General features: G+C 47.8%; 1 protein-coding gene across 1 annotated transcript in view; it reads left to right on the top strand.

The window, feature by feature from the left end:
- GPC3 (glypican 3) overlaps nt 1-20,525 on the top strand; it is a gene marked incomplete at both ends in the record, with an annotated part of 140,005 nt that overhangs the window by 74,323 nt on the left and 45,157 nt on the right. The window contains 2 exons of the mRNA XM_084213233.1: nt 10,439-10,572; nt 13,212-13,337. Coding sequence (XP_084069359.1) covers nt 10,439-10,572; nt 13,212-13,337 — 260 coding nt within the window. The remainder of the gene's footprint in view (nt 1-10,438; nt 10,573-13,211; nt 13,338-20,525) is intronic.

Genomic DNA, 20,525 nt, shown 5'->3' with positions numbered 1-20,525 from the left:
GCTGATAGCCTACAGCTACTTGGGCAGAGTTATTTCTGTTTAAAAATAAAAAGAAAATAAAAAGCAAGGCAGCTGTTGGCAAATTTTGCAATTCTTTATACAGGTGTATCTTTCTAACCTAATCAATTTTCACACCCAATTCTCTTCCATGCCACTACTGGCAAAGGTTGAGATGATGCTCTGAGCCAGTGACCTGGAGAGAACCAGCTGGAGAGCTGGGTGGTTACTGAGGATAACTTGGGGGTGACTGATGTGCTCTAAGTTATGTCTTTCTGAAGCTTATTAACTCCTGGATTGCACATATTGATCTGTATCACTGTACAAATAAACCTTGTGCTGCTGCTCTCCAGAGAGCAGAGTGCAGGTATTTCTGGAGATACCCAGCTGCCTGTGCTGCTGCCTCAGTCATCCATCCTCTGTCTCCTCCCTGAGGGACAGCCCAAAAGCCATGGATCAGAGGGCAGTGGGGCAGAGGGAGGGGATGCTGGGGTGGCTCTGATGAGCAAAATGTCACCATGAGCTCAGTGCAGATGGTTCTAAAAGGGTTTGCCCAGCAGAGGCTAAAAAACATCCAGGAAGGTCATCTCTGCGCCTTGCTTCATGCAATTCCCATTGTTTGGAGCCAGAGGGAAATGTAGTAACTCCCTGCCTTTAGATTTTGGTGCAAAATGTTTCTCTTTTCCATGAGTTGGGGAAATTCCCAGCTTGCAACTTGCAAGGTGAGTGGAAAGTAATGATGATAAGCAAAAATGTATTACAAGTGTTTAGTCAAATTTTTTTCCCATCCAATGATTCTCCTACCTAATTTTGGAATTGTTGTGTATCACTGTATTGGAATTCACTTCTCATAATCAAATACTAGTCCTCTGTTTGATGCTGTTAATAAAGGTGTTGTGATAAAGTTGGATTAATTTAATTTCTGCTGCAAAAGCCTATTGTTGAATGAGTCCCTTTAATACATTAATCAGACATACAGCATTGTAACAAGGTTAAAAGTGCACACCGATTTCCATTATAAAGATATTCCCAATCAGGCAGAAACTAATCTAATGTTGTAAGTCATTCTGTAATTCAATTGTTCTAACCACAGTACATGTAAAAACAAGATGTCTTCCAATAAAGTCTCAAAAAAGCCCTGCAGATATTTATATCTTTATAGAAAGGAATGATTTACATTTTCAATAAGCCTGATTTGTCTTTGGGAAGAAACGTAATTCCTTTATCGAGCGAAAATCTAATGGGAGCCTTTTTACCTTGTTTGCCATGTTTTGGGTATATTATCTTGGTGCTGACCTGTAATTGGATTAGGTTAGTCCTGACTGTCAGGGAGAAAAAATTGCTATGGATCTGGTAGCTTCAAAACTGAGAAAAAATCAACAGATGAAGTTTAAAAAAAAAAGAAAGAAAAAAGAACACAGGGCCCTCCCAAGCCTTTTGTTGGCCTTGAATAGATTAATTTTACCAGCAGCTAATCTCTGCTGCATGGAGGTATTTTTACCATTTTTCTTTAATGATAATGATTGTTTCTCTTTTAAACTTTCACTGGGGAGGTCCAAGGCATGGCCATGGGGAAAGCCTCATGCCCCCCTTGCCAGGAGCTGCATATTGAGTGAGGTTGTTCTGAGCTTTGCTGGGAAACAAATGCTTGTAATTTTTCTGCTGAAGAGATTCAGGAACTTCACTGTTGAAATGATTTGGGAGTTTTGGTGGCTCCAGCCACAGAGACTGGTGTTTGGGAAGAGAATGGTGGATGGAGGGAGAAAATAGTTGCTGCTGGAGAGATTATTTCTATTTGAAGGTTAAAATACGTAGGGTGATGGTAAGGGATGGGGAGTGGGGAGGAATGGGGAGTGCCAGACCCTTTGGGGTAGGAAGGGTTCCATTCACCATAGGAAGGGAGAAGGGCATTTTATAGCAAAAAGTACTTAGAGGTGTAAAAAACCTTTTGGATGGTTTCAGTACGAGCATTTATTGAAATGCTGTGTGTACCTGTGAGCATGGTCTGTGCAGGCTGCAAAACAGCCTTTGCCTTTTACCTGCTTGTTTTGATATCACCAGTTACAGCAGATTTAGTGGTAAGCCCCGTGTGCTCTATTTTAAATAAATATTACACTTGCTATTGGATTGCTGAAAGAGAGAGAGAGAACTAATTAAGGAGATGGGATATCATCTGTAAATTTTTCTTCCCTGAGATTTTATGAGCAGTAATTTGAAAAGAGCCATATTAAAGTCATTCAGGAACAAGTTAATGCTGCGTTTCTGAGAATATTGCCCTTCTACTCAAAGATTATATTAAAGAATAAACAGTGTACAGTAGCTAATTGCTAGCTGACACATTATAATGGCTTTATACTCCCAAAATTGAATCGGTCTGGTTTAAGGGGAAAAAAAGGGAAAAGTAATGCAGTAACTTTTTAATTATTTAACAAAGTATTTCTCAAAGAATAATTGAATCTGGGCTCATGGCTGCAGGGGGGAAGAGAGGCTGGTAGGTATTGACCACATTTGCAACCCAGCTGACACGGCTGCTGTTAAATACCCTGTTAGAGGCTCTGACTCTGGCTTGTGTTCCAGACTGATGGCAGGTATCTGTTTTTCCTCTCTAAATTAGGCTGCTAGGAATTTATTTCTCTGGGATTGTTCCTTTCTGTAGTGCCGTAGGCACAAACACGGTGCAACATTAAAACCCACAGAAATCTGCCAAGGAAACCGATTAACCCATGGAAGGAAATAACAAGCACGTGGTGATTGCCTGGAGCTGTTGTGCTGCCTGGCTTTGCCCAGTGAGGGGTTTTTTTAAGATCTTGGTAAAAAACTGGTGATCCCTGAAGCTGAATTCCTTGTTTCCCAGTCTGTTGTGATGGGGTAGATTTAATTGCCTGCAATAGGAGGGTCTTCTAGGGACCCATAGCAGCAATTGTGTGTTAGAGCATGCACAGAGTGCAGTTGTATAATTAAACTGTATTTAGCATCCTTAGCAGAAGTGGGTTCTGCTGCCTTGAGTCCTAATTTTCTGTCAGTTTAGATGAGTCAGTGCTAATGTTGAAATCAGCTGTTTGAATTTGGAGCATCTTCAGCTTCCTTGGGGAATCAGTCCCAGGGGCAGAGCAGCAGCCTGGGGTCAGAAGCATCCGTGTCCCCCCCCTCTGCTGTGCTGCCTCCTCAGCCATGGAGCACCTTGGGGACATGGGGCTCCACCAGGAGATGGACTCTGGGTACTGCCACCTTCTGCTCCTGAACCTGGCTTTAGCCAGTTTAACGTGCTCTGGTTTTCTCTGGATTTTGCTCCATCTTCCCTTTTGCTCTGCTGTAACCTTCCAGGCAAGGCTGACTTCTCCTTCCAAGAATAAAGTCTTAGTTTGGTTGTCTAAGAAATATCAGATTGTGCAGATCTAAGTTAAAACCATAATGGTGCATTAGTATGCTGCAGGGCCCTGTTCCAGGAAATGTCTGCACATAGGAAAACTGCTTAAGTGTGTGCCAAAAATTAAGCAAATGCTTTTTTCTTGACTCTCCCAGTTGGTTGGCTGGGTTGGGTCTGAGCCCTGGCTGGGGCTACAGCCGCCCGCCCTGCGGTTTGCTGCTGAGGTCCAACCATCCAAACTGAAATACCAAATTCTGTGTTAACTACGGAATTAACAAAATACTGGAAAGAAAGGCTGACTTGAGAAGTTGTGCCTTAATTATACGTCATGGATTATAAAGACAGAAGGAACAACTGTGATCATTTAGTCCGACTTCCTCTCTACCTATAAATAACAATAAACAGGCTTTTGCTGAAACACAAAGCTGCTTTCTTTGGTGGATTAAACATTCCATGCTGGGGACGCCAGAGAGAAAAAACATCTTGTTTGCATTATTTTATGTAGGTTTGAAAGGGCTCGACTCAAGCTGAGGTCACGGTTGCTTTGAGAGAAAGGGCATCCTGTGCTGGGAGAAGCTGGGTCAGAGCAAGGGTTGGGACGTGGTGGGACACTGTGGTGGTGCCTTGTGTGCTGAGCACCTGTGTGGTACATTGGCCATCACATCCTGCTGGGGACAGGGTGGTGTGTCCCAGCAGGAGCAGTGGTTGGAGCTGCAGTGGTTGTCTCTTTCCAATTTAAGGCATGTGAACCCTGACACAGCGCAGGGGTGTGCAGGTGGAAATCCTGCAGCTTCAGCAATTGGCACCAAGGATTGAAACCCATAAAAAGTCTCTTGTGCTCCCCGCTGCTCTGCTGAGCTGGTGCACCCTCACCCTTGTGCAGTCTCTGGGGTAGAGTGATGGTGTAGCTGTGCCGTGTGTCAGACCTGCCAGCTGCTCTGTCACCTCTGTCACACCGACACAGGTGGCTGTGTGGAGCACATCCTGCTCCCTGCCCTGAGAGCCAGTCCCACCAGTCCTCTAGGGCCCCGTGCTTCTGCTGTGACAGTGACCCTCTGCAAACTATTTTGTGATCCTCTAGATGCAGGATGGCAGTCGGGATTTAGAGCTAGATGATCTTTAAGCTCCCTTCCAACCCAAACCATTCTAGGAAAAATTAAATTATATTTGCTTTGAAAAATGCCTCCTTAATGCCTCTGTGGTTCTGCAGCAGTTTGAAGGAGCTGGTCTTCAAACCAGGTGGTGATGGCCTTCAGCACAGGCTGGTCTGGTGGCTGCAGGGGTCCCTGGGTGTTTGTAGCCCATGTCTGCAGCATGTGTTGGGCGTCACCGCGGGCACTGGTGTGACAGGCACTCTGTTATTTTAAGCATTAGTGTTTGTGTGCATTTTACACATTATAGCGTTGCATTATTTAAGGGTGATGCATTATTAAATGTTCTCCTCAGCACGGAGAGTAGGTCACTTCCTCTGATTCCTGTCTCTGCATGAGTGAGTTAGGATGCTGTCTCTTATGTAATCCTTGCAGTCTGAATAAGGGAGATCGTAATACTGTAGAGCTGATTAATAACATTTAGTACTCCATTAATGAGGAATTTTGTTGGAGTGTTCATTGAAGACATCTGTGTTACCAATACTCAGTTTGTTCTTCCTGCTTGAGTGCCTGGAACCAGAAGAACAATCATTACTTAGTTAATAATGATGTGCTTCCTAAGATAAAGGCTTGTAAATTCATTTTTATGCCCACAATCACATTTTTCTGCTGTGAGAAGAGTGGGGGAGCTGGGAATTGTCTCTTTCCCATCTTCCTGACAAAATGTATCTAATGATTAGAAGCATATAATAACAGTGTTTGTCCTAGCCAAATGTTTCTCCACTCCTGTTAATCAGCGTTGGTTTGAGAGCCCGGCGCCGTTTGTGGAAGGCGATGCAATCACTGGGGCAGTGTGTCAGATTTAAATCTGTAATAAAAGCCCTGGGGAAATTAACAAGACAAAACATTAACCACAGACTAAACATTAACATATATTAGCATTTTTATTACACCTGTAGAAATGGTAAATGTGCTTGGTTACTACTATTAAAAAGTTTATGTTCTATCCCACATCATCGCAATGTATATTTTTGGTTTAAGCCCTTTAGAATTTAATTAAGCGGAATTCTGTAGCAGCACTTGAGTAATAGACTTCAGGTTCACTTTTACGGTGACTTTGAAGATAAACGGGGCACAAATGCGATCTTTATAATGCTAATAAGACTTGTGATGTGTAGTGGAGCAGGTTGTTAAAAAGAATTGGGGAAGAGGCAGCAATTCAAGCAGATGCCTTACTGAGGCTTTCAGCCTCACTGGTCAGACTGGGCTCCATCACTGAAGGATGCTCAGGGTTTAGTGGGCATCACTTGGCTGCTCCAAAGACAGCATGGCTGTGGTCTCTGGGTGTTCTGTACATTCTGCAGCAGACCACCCTTTCAGAATCAATTATAACAGTTAATCTCTTTTCAGTTTGATGTGTGGCTTCTCCCAAAGGAAACTCACGAATAAGTATAAAATGACTTATGTGAACTCCAGAGAGCAAAAGAGATTGCGGGAGGAAATCTTCAAAAATGAAGCCATCCCCTTGAGGGGAAAAAAATACTGTGTCTTCCTGGAGAATGAATCTATAAGCAGAAGAATTCATAGAAAAGACAAATGGAAACTCCATGTAAAGTTTAAGCAAAGGTCAAATACAGCAAACTCTCCTTTAGAGCAGAGTGGAGCTCCTGGACAGAATGAGAAGTGGCAGCAGCAGGTATCCAGCAGTGTCTAATGCAATCCCTTCTTGTCCAAGGAGAAGCTGATTAGCTACTTTTTTTTGGTGGGTTTTTTTTTTTTCCCTCTTCTAAATCATCTAAAAAATTACCTTTAAAATGTTCTTACTCTTAAAAGCAAAGCTCAGACTGGCACTGAGGATCCTTTCCAATCCTTTCACCCCTGGATTTCCTTGCTGATGTGCAAGATAAGATGTTTTTGCCCCATGTGGCCGTGCTGCCTCGTGCCTTGGCAGCAGAGCAGGTTCATCAGGAGCCTCAGTGGTGTCAGCAATGCCATCCTGCCGTAGCCAGGCTGGAGGTGCCTCCATCAGCTGCACGGGGGCTGTGATGCTTTGCACAGAGCCTGCTACCCTGGTCACTATTTCTTTGATAATTAACCCCAGTCATCCCAGTTTCCGTGGGCTGGCAGGTACCACGGGGATCAGCGCTGTGCTTTACACCCCTGCATCAGCTCAGGGGGAGCAAATCTGGTCCCTGCAGTCCTCAGGCACCTCTTCTCTTAAATTAATGGGGAAGCCTTCAAGTGGGCTGATGGTGCTGCTCCATTAGCCTGTCCCAGTGCTCCTCTGGGATCAATGTTCCCTCTGGAGCTGAGCCATCCCAGCGTGCAGCCCTAGCTGCTGCCCCCCGGGCACCTGCCCAGCCCGGCTCTGGTACCTCCCTGTGGCTGCACTGGAGAGCTGGAGCAGGGGGTGGTGGTCTCCTCACAAGGCAAAGTGTTCCCCTCCTGGCCTGGGTCACACTCTTCATGGAGGAGCCTAATTTAATCGGGTAATTAGTGAGTTTGTTCATGAGCTGGGGCAGGGTAGTTTTGCTGGTGGCTTTGGGGGTTTGTAAAAGCTCAGGGCTTTGGGAAGGTTTTTCTTGCCTGGTGTCCCCTTGCAGCAGTTTTTCAGTGGCCTGGCAGATTCTTTTAAAAACAAAGTCCAACTCCTATTGCCTGAAAAACACTCTGGCATTTGATTTTCTTAGTCATTTTTTTGTGGCTTAATGTGTCAAACTTCAGCATATCCTGCATTAGGCACAGCTCTTGCACTGACTGTACTTTGGATAAGGGCTGGTGTATATTTACAGTCCCCCTGGTATCGTGGGGAGCCCAAGGAGAAGAGACAGTGGTTCTGTTCAATTTGCTTTGAATTTCACATTTCTATTTGTGTTTTGGAAGAAAACCACTTGTTAAACTCTGTTGCTTGATACAAGTTTGGCAACTGGATTAGAGATGCTCCCTTCCTTTTGCTCTTCCTCTTGCAGACACACCACGGTGCTGTCTGACTGTCCTTGCTCCTGCCAGAGCAAGCAATACCTGGAGAGCTGAATCATCACACTTATTTTCCTCAAGGTCTGAGCTTGTATCTATCCCTTCTCTGACTGCCCTATAGTGGCATTTTTCTTTATTTTTCTTTTCTTTTTGGAGCCTGCTTTAGAATGGCAGTGGTTAGGAAGAGTCTGGGAAGCTGCGTTCATGTGTTCCTGAGCCTGCAGTGTGGACACAAAAAGAGGGAAAGATTGAAACAGGATTTCTGAGCCGTTGTCCTAGGACTGCTTGTGGCCCAGCAGACTTTGGCAGATGGTTTGTGAAATCCTTCCCTCCCCCAAAAAGCATACACGATTCCGCCCCTGCAAATGAGCAGGCAATCTGTTCCTTCTATTTGGCTCACTTTATTTTAAAGTTCAAATCTCAGCCGGGTTTTTGTTTGACTAAAGGGTGACAACTATTTCACTGTGGCTTCACAAGATGGGCTCCAGGGTTGGGCTTTTTTCCTGAGAAGGTTACTTAGTGCTTGATTAAATAAATAAGTAAAGACTTGGTGGAAAGTTTGAGCAGTGCATCCTTCTATCTGCAAAGATTTCCTCTGCTGTTCCGTGTCACAGCTAACACAGTCCTGTTTGTGGCTTCATTCCACCCAGGAGGGATGGCTGGACTTGGTGATCAGTGATTTGACTTGATGATCAACCATTGAACTCGATGATTGTAGAGGTCCTTTCCAGCCTTATTCATTCGATGAACCTTGGAGCCTTGGTACCCAGATGCTGTGTGGGGCTGTGAGGATGCAGCTGAGCCACAGCTCCTGAGCAGGACTTGGGAGCAGAGGGGCTGAGCTCCCTCCAGTGCTGGGTGGCAGATGAAGCATCCCCACTTTATTGGGTCCCTTTGCTGTTTGAAGCAGGCTCTCGGGTGCTGCCATTGTTCATGCTGTCACTCCGACCCTCCCCTCCCATTCATTGCCTCTCTGCATCCTTGGGAAAAAGCCTTGATCCTGGACTTGCTCTTCTCTCAGGGATTGATAGGTTTTGCCAGCTGAAAACTGGGCTTTGGAAAGGGATTGGAGGGGTTTTCACAGAGCTGGGGGGAATCAAAGGGAGTCATCACAAACGGCAGCTTCAAGTGTCCAACCTTTTCCCACTTCACGTGTCCCTTCAGAGCAGGGGTGCTGCTTTGTGGCACTGCTTCCTCTCTACCCCCTGTCCTGGAGCTTTTGTGTGTCTCATATTTCCCTGGAAGAGGCTTCATGGCAGGTCCCATCTCTGACTTGGGCAGAGGAGGAGCCCACGGAGACCCCTGAGCGTCCTGACGCTGTCCTGCTGCTCTGCCCCGTGCAGGGACAGTGGCACCAGCCAGTGTAGAGAGGGCATGGGACATCCAGGCCCATTCCACAGTGGGGGGGTCTCAGATCCCAAATGCCCTTCTCCAGCTCTCCTGCTGTCCTGTGGTTTCCTCCTATTCCTGTCTGCTAGCATCAGGGTCCTACCTGTAAATGTTATGAGTGGGATGAGTGCTAAGAGAAAGTCCAAAAAGCAAAGAAAATAGCCCAAAATGTGATCCATTTTCTGAATCCCTTCCTCCCTCTGTTTTTGAAGCCTGCCAAGTGATTTAGGAAGGGCAGTAGGGCTGATACATTCTTATGCAAAACTTGGTTTTGGCAAGGCAGAGAGGAGGCACAGCCAAGGGAGGACAGAGGAGGAAAACCAGGTAAGATGCTGCAGAAACTGCTCCCCTGGCACCTGCAGGAGGAACTGCTTTGGCAGAGGAAACTGCAGGTGCAGAAGGACTGGTGGCAGCATCTCCCCCCACCATGATGTGAACAGAAACTGCAGTGCCCAGCTCCCAGGAGGTTTCTGTTTTACTCTTTGTTGTACGGCAGCCTGAGCAAACAAACTGTGCTGCTCCTGATAATGAAAGAGGTGACATTACTAATTTATTTGCCCACCCAAATGTAGGATGTAATAGACCAGAATTAATCTATTCTCTTTACACATCAGATGCTTGTAGCTTTGGGTGGCAGGTATGCTTTTAACCTCTGGTGTGCAGCTCCCTGGGATTGCCTTGATTTGATGTGGTATGGAGATAAATGAGGTGCTGCAAGGAATGGGCATTTTATGGGTGGGTGGGTGGTCCCAGGCCTGAATGTGGGTGGTGGGATGAAGCTCAGAGGAAGTGAGGGTGGTGTTGGCTGTGGTGCCTTCGTGGTCCCAGCAACCAGCCAAGCTCCTTTCACAAGCCAGCGTGGATGAGTCCTGCAAGAGCAGCACAGAGTGGATCAAAAGGAGACTGTGACTGTGGCAGGGGTACCACAGGGGGACAGATGTCCCTTGGTAGTGTCCCAGAGAAGGAAATGGTGGCAAACCACCCACAGCAGGGACTGCAGCAGTGGCCACTGCTGGGTGAGTCTTGGGACAGTGGCCGTGCAAGAGAGCTTGAATGAGGCGCTTTGGATTCCTTCCCTTGCTGCTGCAGGCAGTTCCCAAATAATCTGTATGCTAATGAGCTAATTTGTGCCATTAGCAGAGCCCTGTTAATCAGGGCCTCCCACAACATGACTGGGCTGTGGCCCCAGTGCTTGCTGTACTTTAGGCCCTGGGTTTTTTAATTAGTAGTGATGTGTATGATGCTCATCCCTGGCCATCTGCAGTGCAGTTTGTGCAGATGCTGGGCTGCCTCGAGGTGCAGAACCAGGGTCTTGGGATTTTCCTTCAGAGGTGAGGTGTTTCCTAAAAGTCTGACTAGAGAGCTGGAGTGCAGAATCACCTGCAGCTCAGGGGCTTTGATAGCCACAGGGGCACTTCAGTGACACTTTGCCTGAACTTTCCTGCATTCCTTTTCCAGGTTGTAACCTTAGGACAGAATTTTGCTTTCAGGTGCTTGCTGAGCTGTGAACAAGACGGGCAGGGCAGGAGGACAGCAGCTCACGTGCAAGTGCCAGTGTGCATCTCAGCTGATGCCTGCAGTCCCAGCACTTCTCTCACTGCTGTGTTTGTGTTTCCAGATCAGCCGGATGTGTGACCACGCTCAGCAGAGGCAGACTCGATCAGCCAATTATCCAGAAGACCTTTTCATTGACAAGAAAGTCCTGAAAGTGACTCACGTGCAGCAAGAAGAAACTTTGTCGAGCAGGAGGAGGTGAGAATGCTCGGGCTGAGTGTGGTGCCTGCTGGATGGGCTGCAGGAGCAGCCACCAGATGGAATGGCCCTGTGGAAGCAGATGGAAAAGCTCCTTATTTCCCCTACCCATAAATCTGGCTCTGAGCATCAGAGCTGATGTGTGGCGGGCTCTGAAGTGCAATGAGGCATCCACGTGGGTTTTCTCACCTAGTGCACCCAGGTTAATGCACCAAATGCCTCGTCTGGGTTTCTTGGGCTCTGAAATAGTGTCTGAAATACTCACAGGTGTAGTTATAGATAGAAATGGTCACTCCAGATTCAATTGTTATGTGTTACACCACGTGTAGGTAAGAGGAGTGCATTTCATGCTTTTTGTGTAGTGTTTTATGATAGTTCAGAAATGTTAACGGCCTTTTACTGAATATTTTCAAAGGAAGCAGGTGCCTCTGCTGCTGGCACTGCACCCTGTGCTTCCTTCCCTGTGTAAGTAAAAGCTGTAATTAAGTGGGCTCACAGTGATGTGTCAGGGAGCAGCATCTCCCCTCTGGATCTGAAAACACACCCAGGGATACACAGTGCCTTTACTTCTCTCTTGAATAAAAGAAAAATCCCTACGGAAGTGAAACAAGCAAGCTGGGCAATTTTTGAAGCTGGCAATAGACTGAGTTGGGTGGATTTCTCTCTGAAGACTAACAGGCCCACATTCTTGATCCTGTTCCCATGAGATACAGCACCAGGGCTTGCATTCCTCCCTTGTCTCAACACGTCGGGGTTACACAGCCCAGGCTCTGACAGAGATGTCCTTTGAAGACTCTGAAGGCTCATGAAATCTGCTGAGATGAATTACATGGGTTCATATCTGCAGCCATGGAGCAGTTCCTCCCTGCCCTGCAGGGAGCTCTGCTCCCCAGGAACGTTTCCTTCTGCCCTGCCCTCCCCAGCTCTGCTGGGGTTTGTGGAAGAGGCACAAGGCAGTGCCTGGGATGTGAGGAGCTGAGTGCCACGGGCAGTGAGGCTTCTGCTCGGGGTTTGCCATAACTGATGATCCAGGTTTCGCCTCATTTTGGCTTTCCAGGTGGTGTTGGTTGGACCTCCACCCCCCGGTTAGTGCAGGAGATGGTTCACACAGGAGGTGACTGCCTGCAGCATCCCTTGGGTTTGTGCAGGGGCTGTAGGCTGAATTCCCACCCTCCAGAGGGGCTTTGGCTCATCAGACAAACCTGTTTGTTTGCATGGGCAGTGACAGACGGGTCGGTACATGGGTGGTGGGAGGTCAGAGGCAGGGACCCCCTTGCTGCCCGGGCTGTGACTGTCCCTGCGGGCTGTGCCAGCCCCAGCACGGCAGGACCGGGCTCCGAGGCAGCAGAGCAGCAGCGCAGAGCGCAGCCCACAGCTCCTTCTGCTGGTGTCGCCTGCCCCCAGCTGGCTGTCACGGGCTCTGGCTGGAGAGGGACCCCACGGCATCCCAAAGCCAGGAGGGATGATGGAGCTGGAACCCCTGCACACCAAACTGCCTAAGGCTGCTGGGCAGCTCCCCAGAGCTGGCAGGGCAGGGATAACCCCGAGAGTGCTCCCTGCTCCAGGTGCTAATTCCTCATCATTCCTCCCAGGAAGCAAGGAGGGTGAGCAAAACTCCCTTGCCAAAGGGGGAAATGTGCTGAAACCAAACAAGATGACTGTGAGGCCAAGCCTTACTGCCTCTGGTCCCTGTTATTCATGTTATCTTACCTCTGGTGCTATTTACCTCATTATATCTGCTACCATTCCCTGGTGACAGCTGCTGAGTGTCCCTGAGGGACCAGACCTAGGCTGGGGCGATGTCACATCCCACTCCAGAGCTTCTGTCACCTCACTGGAAACATCAGGGATCCCATGGTCAGCCTGTATTCTGGCCCTCTGGACCACTGCAGGTGACCAGCTGGAGATCCTTGTTGCTGGGAAGGGAGGGCACAGGGCTGGGAGGCAGCCTGATTCACATCCCCTCTGTGTGGTGCAAGCACTGCTCCTGCAGCTCCTCCTGCCTTCCTGCAGCAGAGCCATTTCGATGATGCCACCTGCCCCTTTGAATGCAGACTGTCACCCCAGGGCCAACCCAGTGCATCCCTTGAAATGGTGTCCTTTTGATGGGGCAGCATGAAGCACAGCCTTGGCCATGTGTACGGGTCTGTGCTGAGAATGTCAGCTCTGGTCTACCACCAAAAATGCCACCTGCCCTGGCAGCAATGCTGGATGGCCAATGTCAGCCAGAAAAAGCCCCTGAAGGGGCCTCTGTTGCCTTCTGCAAAGCAGAGGGGTCGCAAGAGCCTGAGCCCTTGCTGCTCAGATGTACCCCATGGATGTGTGGCCTGAACTGGGGCACCTTTCCTTAGGTGCTGTGAGAGTGCAGAGACTGTGTCTGACTTTTGCCTGGTGCCAAGTTGGGCTGAGGTTCTGCTGCCCCCACATCACTCCCCATCACCAGCAGTTTTGACCTGGAAAACATGGGCTCAGCCTTTGACTGAATAACATCAAGGAAAAATAGAAATAAAACTGATGCTTCATGGTTTGTCTGCACCTAGCTGCTTTAATGTTGTGTGTGTGTGGCTGCCTTCACTGGTTAAAATGCACCAACCTCCTCTTCCCTTAACTGAGCACCTTTTTCTCTCCCTTTCTTCCAGGGAACTGATTGCAAAGCTGAAGTCCCACAGCAGTTTTTACAGCAGCTTGCCAGAGTACATCTGCAACCACAGCTCTGCTGTTCAGAATGACACCCTTTGCTGGAACGGACAAGAAGTGGTGGAGAGGTGAATCCCATCTCCCTTGCCCTCCTTCTCCTCCCTTGCCCTCCTTCTCCTCCATCCTGCTCACCTTTTGTTAACCAGGCACAGGAGCAGTCTGAACAGTCTGAACTTGCTCCCTCAGGGTCTTTGTGCAGAGCGAGAGTCCGGCTGTGCTGCAGCTCAGAGGGACGTGTGAGGTCTGCACAGATACAAGTGGTTGTGTGCTGCCCTCCACTGAATTTTCTGCATAGTGAAAACTCTGCATCCGTGCTGGGATTTGCTCAGGGTGGGCAGAGACAGGAGAGCAGCAGCAGTTGGATGCTGCTCCCACGGGAGAGTGCCCCACACTCCTCTGGAGCAGCAGCAAGGGCGTTGTCCCCATGCAGGGCTGGGGATGTCTCCAGCCAGGCTTGGTGCCATGGTGGCAGGACAGCACGGCTGGCATCCCCTGCCCCACCCAGGGGGGGCCAGGGAAGACTCCCTTGTTGAATTTCTCCTTGCTGTGGCTCTCAGCTGGAGGAGGAGAGGAGCACTGAACTCTGGTGGTGCCACTGCTCCCTCTGACCACCTTCCCACCACCGAGTCCTGGCTGCTCTCTCTGGATGGAGCCATTCCCACCAAGGTCCAGCTTGTGCTGTGGCTGCTTTGCCCTGCCCCACTCCCCATTTCAGAGGATATGCTGGTGATAATTGAGGTTAACAGAGGCAGGCACGTGCAGGATTCATACTATAAAGAGGAAGCAAGTGTTAATAGAAATGGAGATTTTTCTTGCAAAAAATGCCCCTTGGGAAAGTTAAATAATGTGGAAATAGAACTTGGAACTGTTTTTTTATAATTATACATAAATCTGCTCTAATCAGCCTACTTTGCAAAGCATCCTTTGCTATTAAGTAGTTTGCATAAGTGAAGAAATAGAAATAAGATCAGGAAGTGGTGAAATGTTGAGATATTAATTATGACTTCTTGATCAGTAACTTCAGGTGGTAATTAGCCTGTACTTGCAATACTGACCTGAAACACTGAATAGACCAAAATAGCATCAATCTCTATTAAAAAAAAAAATGACTCAACCACTAAGATCACAGGCTCAGTAAAATGTACTTAGGTTGCCTAAGGAGAAATGTGTCCTCTGTTGGCACTTATTTCTGGAAAATCTTGGGTTTCCATGCCTGAGACATTCAATTAGAAAGAAAAAGATTATTTCAATATTATCTCACTGATTGTTAATTAAAACTTCTAAAGCAGGGCTATAAACACTGCAGCTCTGGACAGGGGGAGCTGGGGTGAGGTCTTGGCTTACAGCAATTCACTGGGGTCACAGCCACCGGCCTTGGTCTGGGTCCTGCTGACATCACAGCTGGGTGAAGTGGTGGCAATGGAAGGTGTTGAGTCCAGATCCTCCTGCAAATGTAAATTCAGAGCTATCTGCAGATCCAGCATGAATTCAGGTGATAGATGGCCTTCAGCTTCCTGCTAAGAATACCAGGGACCGTGGTGGGCACAGTGTGGCACATCATGTAGGTGCCATGGCATGCAGGGGGCAGGGCAGGGAGAGGATAAAGTCTGTGTGCATGAAGGGGGCACCAAGATTTCAGCCCTGGCTGCTGAGTTAAGGAATGAATCCTCTACTGCACTTGAAGAGCCTGTGCCTTTCCACTCCTCTCCTTGCCCCCTCTCATCTGTTACACTGATATCACCACCTCTGCCAGCTCCTATGAAATATTAGAAACAGTTCCCTTAGAGATATTAAAGGTTTTTGCTGTGAACAGGGAGACTTCAGCTAAATAAAGCTGAGCTAAGATAATGGTCAAGGGTGCTCTTCTCCCAGGACCCACTTGCAGAATGTTTCAAATAGAAAGATGTAGTTAAAATGTAGTTAAAATTATCTCTACTGGCTGCTTTATGTGCTGTGACTTCCCAGCTTGGCATCTCTCTCAGAGTGTCTGGGAGGATTCCTGAAAATCAGGAGCATGTAAGGTAACAGTGCTGGAGTACCCCAAGCTGCCAGTTCCTGTATTTCAGTGTTTTCCCCAAGAGGGAGCCAAGCATCTGCTCATGGTGTAGCAGCTCTTAGTCGAGCTATTCTGAGAATGTGTGTTATGTACTGGAGGAATTCTCTTCTCCTGCTGGACTGCTGTGTGTCTGTTGGTGATTAGACTCCATCTTGCCACTTTTTGCAAAAAATTTGATGTGGTTTGAATAGCTAGTATTAATTTCAGGGTGCTGTCCTGGTGCTTGTCCCACGTGGTGGCTGCCAGGAAGAAGGATGGAGGAGATGTGGTGGGATGGTTCCTGTGGCTGGAGTGGTGGCATGGAAGGGCACAGGCTCTGTGAAAGGACAAGCAGGGGAGGCAAGGATGGGGTGTTTATGTCCAACTGGAGTGCCTGGAGTTCCACCTGGGCATGGATGAGGAGCTGACCTAGGGCTTTGGGGTCAGGATAAAGGGAGGGCAGAGACAGGTGATGTTATAGTCTAGCTCTGGCTCAGGCCACCCCACCTGGAAGACTGGGTGGATGAGACCCTTTGTAGACAGACAGGAGCAGCCTCATGTTCACAAGCCCTGGCCCTCATGAGTGACTTCAGCCCTGGTCTCTCTTGAAGGGACAGCACAGCAGGGCATAAGCAATCCCTGGGTTCCTGGATTAACTAGAAAGCTCCTGCTGAACCTGCTGGTCAGATGGAGACCAGGCCAGAGCAGTGGTTGGCTGGATCCTATGCTTCCCTGTGTTTCCATGTCTGGTGCTGTGTGGGCAGTGGATCAAGCTGTTTGACCATTGTTGGGTCTGTAGGGTGAGCATCTGTATGAGCATTTCCAGGATTTGATTGTGTTCTTGTAGGGATTGTGGCTATTTACCTCTGGCACTTCTAATGTAGTACCTGAGTGTTCATTAAGCTAGAATAGAGCCCTACTGATTGATCCATTTCCAGACCTCCCTGCCATGACAGAATTTGTTAGTTATTCTAAGTCCTTTTCCTACAACATGTTAAATCAAGCCTGGAATAGCAACTTCACAGCCCTTGCCAGTGCACCCAAGGACTTGATAATACCAGCAATGTGTATCCTGTTATTTGATGCAAATAGTCCCTTCTGCACTCTGCAGTCCTCTCCTGTGGTTTTTCTGGCTTGGTATTTACTCTGTCCTGCTTATCCCAGTGCTTTGTTACCCACAGGTAATGAGAGTTTCTCTCCTCCCCATGGACTGGATGTGCTCAGTGTATTTCCACTGGGTCTCACTTCCCAGTTTGGGCCTTGAACCATCCTCTGTTTCCTCCTTGCTCTTAAGCCCCTCTCAGTTTGGAGCTCCAGTGCAAAGCAGCAGGCTGGAGTATTTTATCCTGCTTTTAATCCCTCAGGTTTTTTTAACTGACTCTTACTTAGTGACCCTTTGTGATCATTTGCTTCTCCACGTTGGACCATCTGATGGCAAGAATTCATCCTCCATCCCGAGGTTTGATCTGTGGGTTAATAGTTTGATTGCCATCCCTCTTGTGGATTTAGGGACATGGTGCCTCAAAATGACTGCTTGCAAACAGTGGTAACTACACAGGAAAGGTTGATTTTTCTGTAATGCAGAACAGTGCCTTGTGTCTTTTGCTGTGCTTTTGCATGGTTGAAGAACATAAGCCAAAGTGGGAAGAAAAAATAAAAGGCAACACATTCCTGCTTTTCACACTTTTCAGAGTGTGTAAAAACACACTGTGCTTTTATGGGACACCACAAAGGCAGAAGCCACAAGTGGCACATTTCAGCACTTCCAAGGAGCTTGTTGAGGGTCACAGTGCTTGGTGTTTGTGGTAGCTGGAGACCAGACCTGCCAGATCTGTCTCTGTGCATCCCTGTGCACCCCTTTGCAGCTTTCCTGGGCTCAGTTCCAGGCACTTCCCTGAGACAGACTCCAGGCACGGTGGGTGTGCAACAGCTCAACCCTGCCTGAGTGAGAGTTTCTGTGGTGCCCTTCCTCTCCTCTGTCTCCATGCCCCATCCTCTCACCAGACCTCCTGCTGGTGCTGTGAGGTGGTGAAATGTTGTCCTGCCTCTCTTCTCCTTATCTCCATCCTAAGTAGGGAAAAAACAGAGGTTGATTCCTATCACCAAGTCCTGACTGAGCAATTAGCTCATTTAAAGCCTTCAGCTTAAGTCAAGTAGGTGTTGAGATACCAAACTCACCTCAGTTTCTATGGGAAGCTGGAATCTGATTCGAACTTTATATATAGTATCAGGGTTTTGCAGCATTTAATACTAAAAGCCTATTAAATCTAGATTCTCACAGTTTAGTAATCTGCTTACATGAGTATATTCTTTTGAAGCTGTTCTGAATAGACTGACAGCAACATCTGCCCACTGCAAAACTTGTAAGCACATTAAGCCTTACTGTTAGATACTGCCATTTCCAAATTTCTCAAGACAAACGTGTACATTAATCCAAATCACCAGCATAACTCTTGTTTTCTTTGTACCAATTCAAAATTAATATATTTTTAGCACCTTGCCAGATTCTCTTCTTCAAGCTAGAAGTCTCATATTTCCCCGCTGTTGCCAGCGTACTGTGGTTTGTTTTAATCATACAAATCATAAACAATGAAAGCACAATTGGAAGCAAGACAGAAAAATGAGATTCTGTAATTGGAACAAAGGAAATTCCATGCCAGCAATAACCCTTTAGTTCATGAAGGGTTTGGTTATTTCTGGCAGTGCTGCAAAATATCTGATCCAATGGAATCCCCAAAGAGGGGGCTGTATAACTTTTCAAGCCCATAAAACACAGCTTTGTAGCAAGTATAAGCTATAATGAAAGGATAGTAGGCAAATTCAGTGGGTTATTGAGTGGCTGTGACCATTTCCAGAGTACTTCAGAAAATAAGATAATGAATCTTCCTCTATCCTGCTGCTTGGTCTCAGGTTTAGCCAATTTTTTCCATAATCTATTTGTCTTGAGCTGAAATAAGAATAGAGGGGGACTTTAGGCTATCAATATTACAGTTTTTGCTGCTCCTTCTGAAGTCCCATCTCCCAGAGCCAGGTGATTACCTGAGAGCTCAGGCTGATGACCAAGCCATCATCTGCAGCCCTCTCCCTGGCTTTGTGTGGGGCAGTTGGGAAGAAGCAGCACTTCTCTTGGCAGGGAACTGACACAGCAGGATCTGAGGGGGCTCTCAGAGGCTTCCAGGTGTTGATATTTGGAAATCCAGCAGAAAATGGTTCCTTTTTAGTTAGGTGAGAACACTCCCCACTGAGAGTGTTGGATCCTCCTGGCTGCTTTTGAAGCAGCTTGTTTGGAGCTGCTGGTGGTGTAAATTGGCTGCGGCATCCCGAGCTCTGCAGTGACTGCAGGACTCTCTGCAGGCAGGCAAACAAAGCCAGGAAGGCACCTGAGAGCCACACTCCCACCTCTCCCCTGCTTCTTGCACTCCCATGAAACAGATGCCTGCCATGGGGTAGGGGGGACACACACCCCACATGGAAGAGAAGAGCTGGGGTGGACCTGCACCCCACACCAGCCATGTCTGGGATGGGGTGGGACTGACCAGATGTCTCTGGAGCATCTGTCTTCAGAGAGGAAAGGGTCAGGGAAAGAATTGTCACCTCTTCTTGGAGGCTTGTGGGCACATCCAGGAGTTACCCTCTGCAGGGCAGGATGAGTGCGTTGGAAATAGCTTTTCAAATCTTTTGGCCCCCACTGCTGATGTGACACTGAGGTTGTCTCACTGAACCAGAAATTAGCAGGGTCAGAGAGTAAAATGTTCATTGGCTTCACCACTGCACCCACTTTTACTGACCCATGAAAACCAGCTGGAGGGAAGGGCTGGGTTCATGTAAAGGTGGGGGCTGGCAGAGCTTTTCTTCCCTTTCTCCCCTTTTCATTTCTTCTGCCTCCTCTGTGGTAAGGACTCGATGTCAGCAGTCCACATGATCTGTAGTAAGTCATATCTTGAAATGCAGAGCAGCTTTGGGGGTCTGGGGGAATGTTGCTCTCTCAACTCAGTTACTAACTCTTGTGCAGAGAGACCTCTGTGTTGTGTTGTGTCTGTGTTGTGTTTGTCCCCCACCCACTGTCTCTGACAGGTGTAATTCACTGAACACAGCAGAGGGAGAGCCTGCAAGGGACACTGTGCTATTTAAATTGAAGATACATTTGAATAAATAATTTGCAACTGGAAGGCAGGCATGAATTAATTGTTATTTGAATGACATACTTTCCTTTCCTTTTTCTGAAAGGTGTAATTCTTTCTGTTTGACTTTCAGGATTACTTTCTTTAAATCACTTGTCAGGCATTGCAGTAACTCACCTCAAAGCCTAGCAGGGCCGAGTAGGATGAACACACATCTTACACTCATTGCCATGTATTTAAACAACATCTGTCACCTTGTCTTCTTTGCTCTGAAATGAAAGCTTGGAATGAGCTGCATTTGGGCTGGAAAGACCAAACATTCACAGGAGACATTTGTGGATGGTGGAGAGGGAAATCCCTCAATTTGACAGCATACTTGGGTGTGTATGTCTGGTGGGTGAGAAGAAGCAGGAAGGGTCTGCAGCTGTACTCTCCCCACAGAGAACTTCAGATTATTGGTGTTTTCATAAGGGGGTTGTCTTTAAAGTAATTTTTAATGAGGGCTGCTTATCAGCACATTTAACAATGTGACATTTGTGTTTGGAAAATACCACATCCCCAGCAAGAGCCCATGCCCAGGGAGCCCAGGCAAGGGGGTGCTGCTGACTGACGTGGAAACACGTCAAAGAGAAAAGTATTTTGGGCTTTGCCTATGAAGTGTGAGCCAGGCCATGCTCATGTTGCAACACTGATACCCCTTCAGCACAGAGACCCCAGGGACTGGGCTGGGGGCCTTTATCCTCTGTGCATATTTGCTGGTATCAATCCCCATGGCAGAGGCACGAGATGGGTTTCATGAAGTGGCACAAGTGTCCTGCAGAAGGGGCTGTTTTATTGGCATGAGCTGGCAGCAGCTTGAGATGGCTCAGAGATTTCTCTTTTTCTGCACTGATTGGAGAACATGGGAGGAAGGTGGTGCTTTGGCTTTTCTGCCTGTGAGCCCACCAACCCTTCAGCTTGGGGGGGATGCAGAGGAGCCTGCAAGGGTGCTGTCCTGGGACCCCCAGCTTGCTGGGGTCTGCAAAGGCATCTCTCTGCCATATTAAGGCCAGGCTGCTTGGCCTGGGCTGCAGGGAGGGGTGCCAGCTGCCTTTTCCAGC

This window comes from Fringilla coelebs (genome assembly GCF_963513975.1).
Source record: "Fringilla coelebs genome assembly, chromosome: 11".
NCBI lineage: Eukaryota > Metazoa > Chordata > Aves > Passeriformes > Fringillidae > Fringilla > Fringilla coelebs.
Note: the sequence above shows the minus strand (reverse complement) of the source record. Positions and strands in the feature narration are given on the sequence as shown.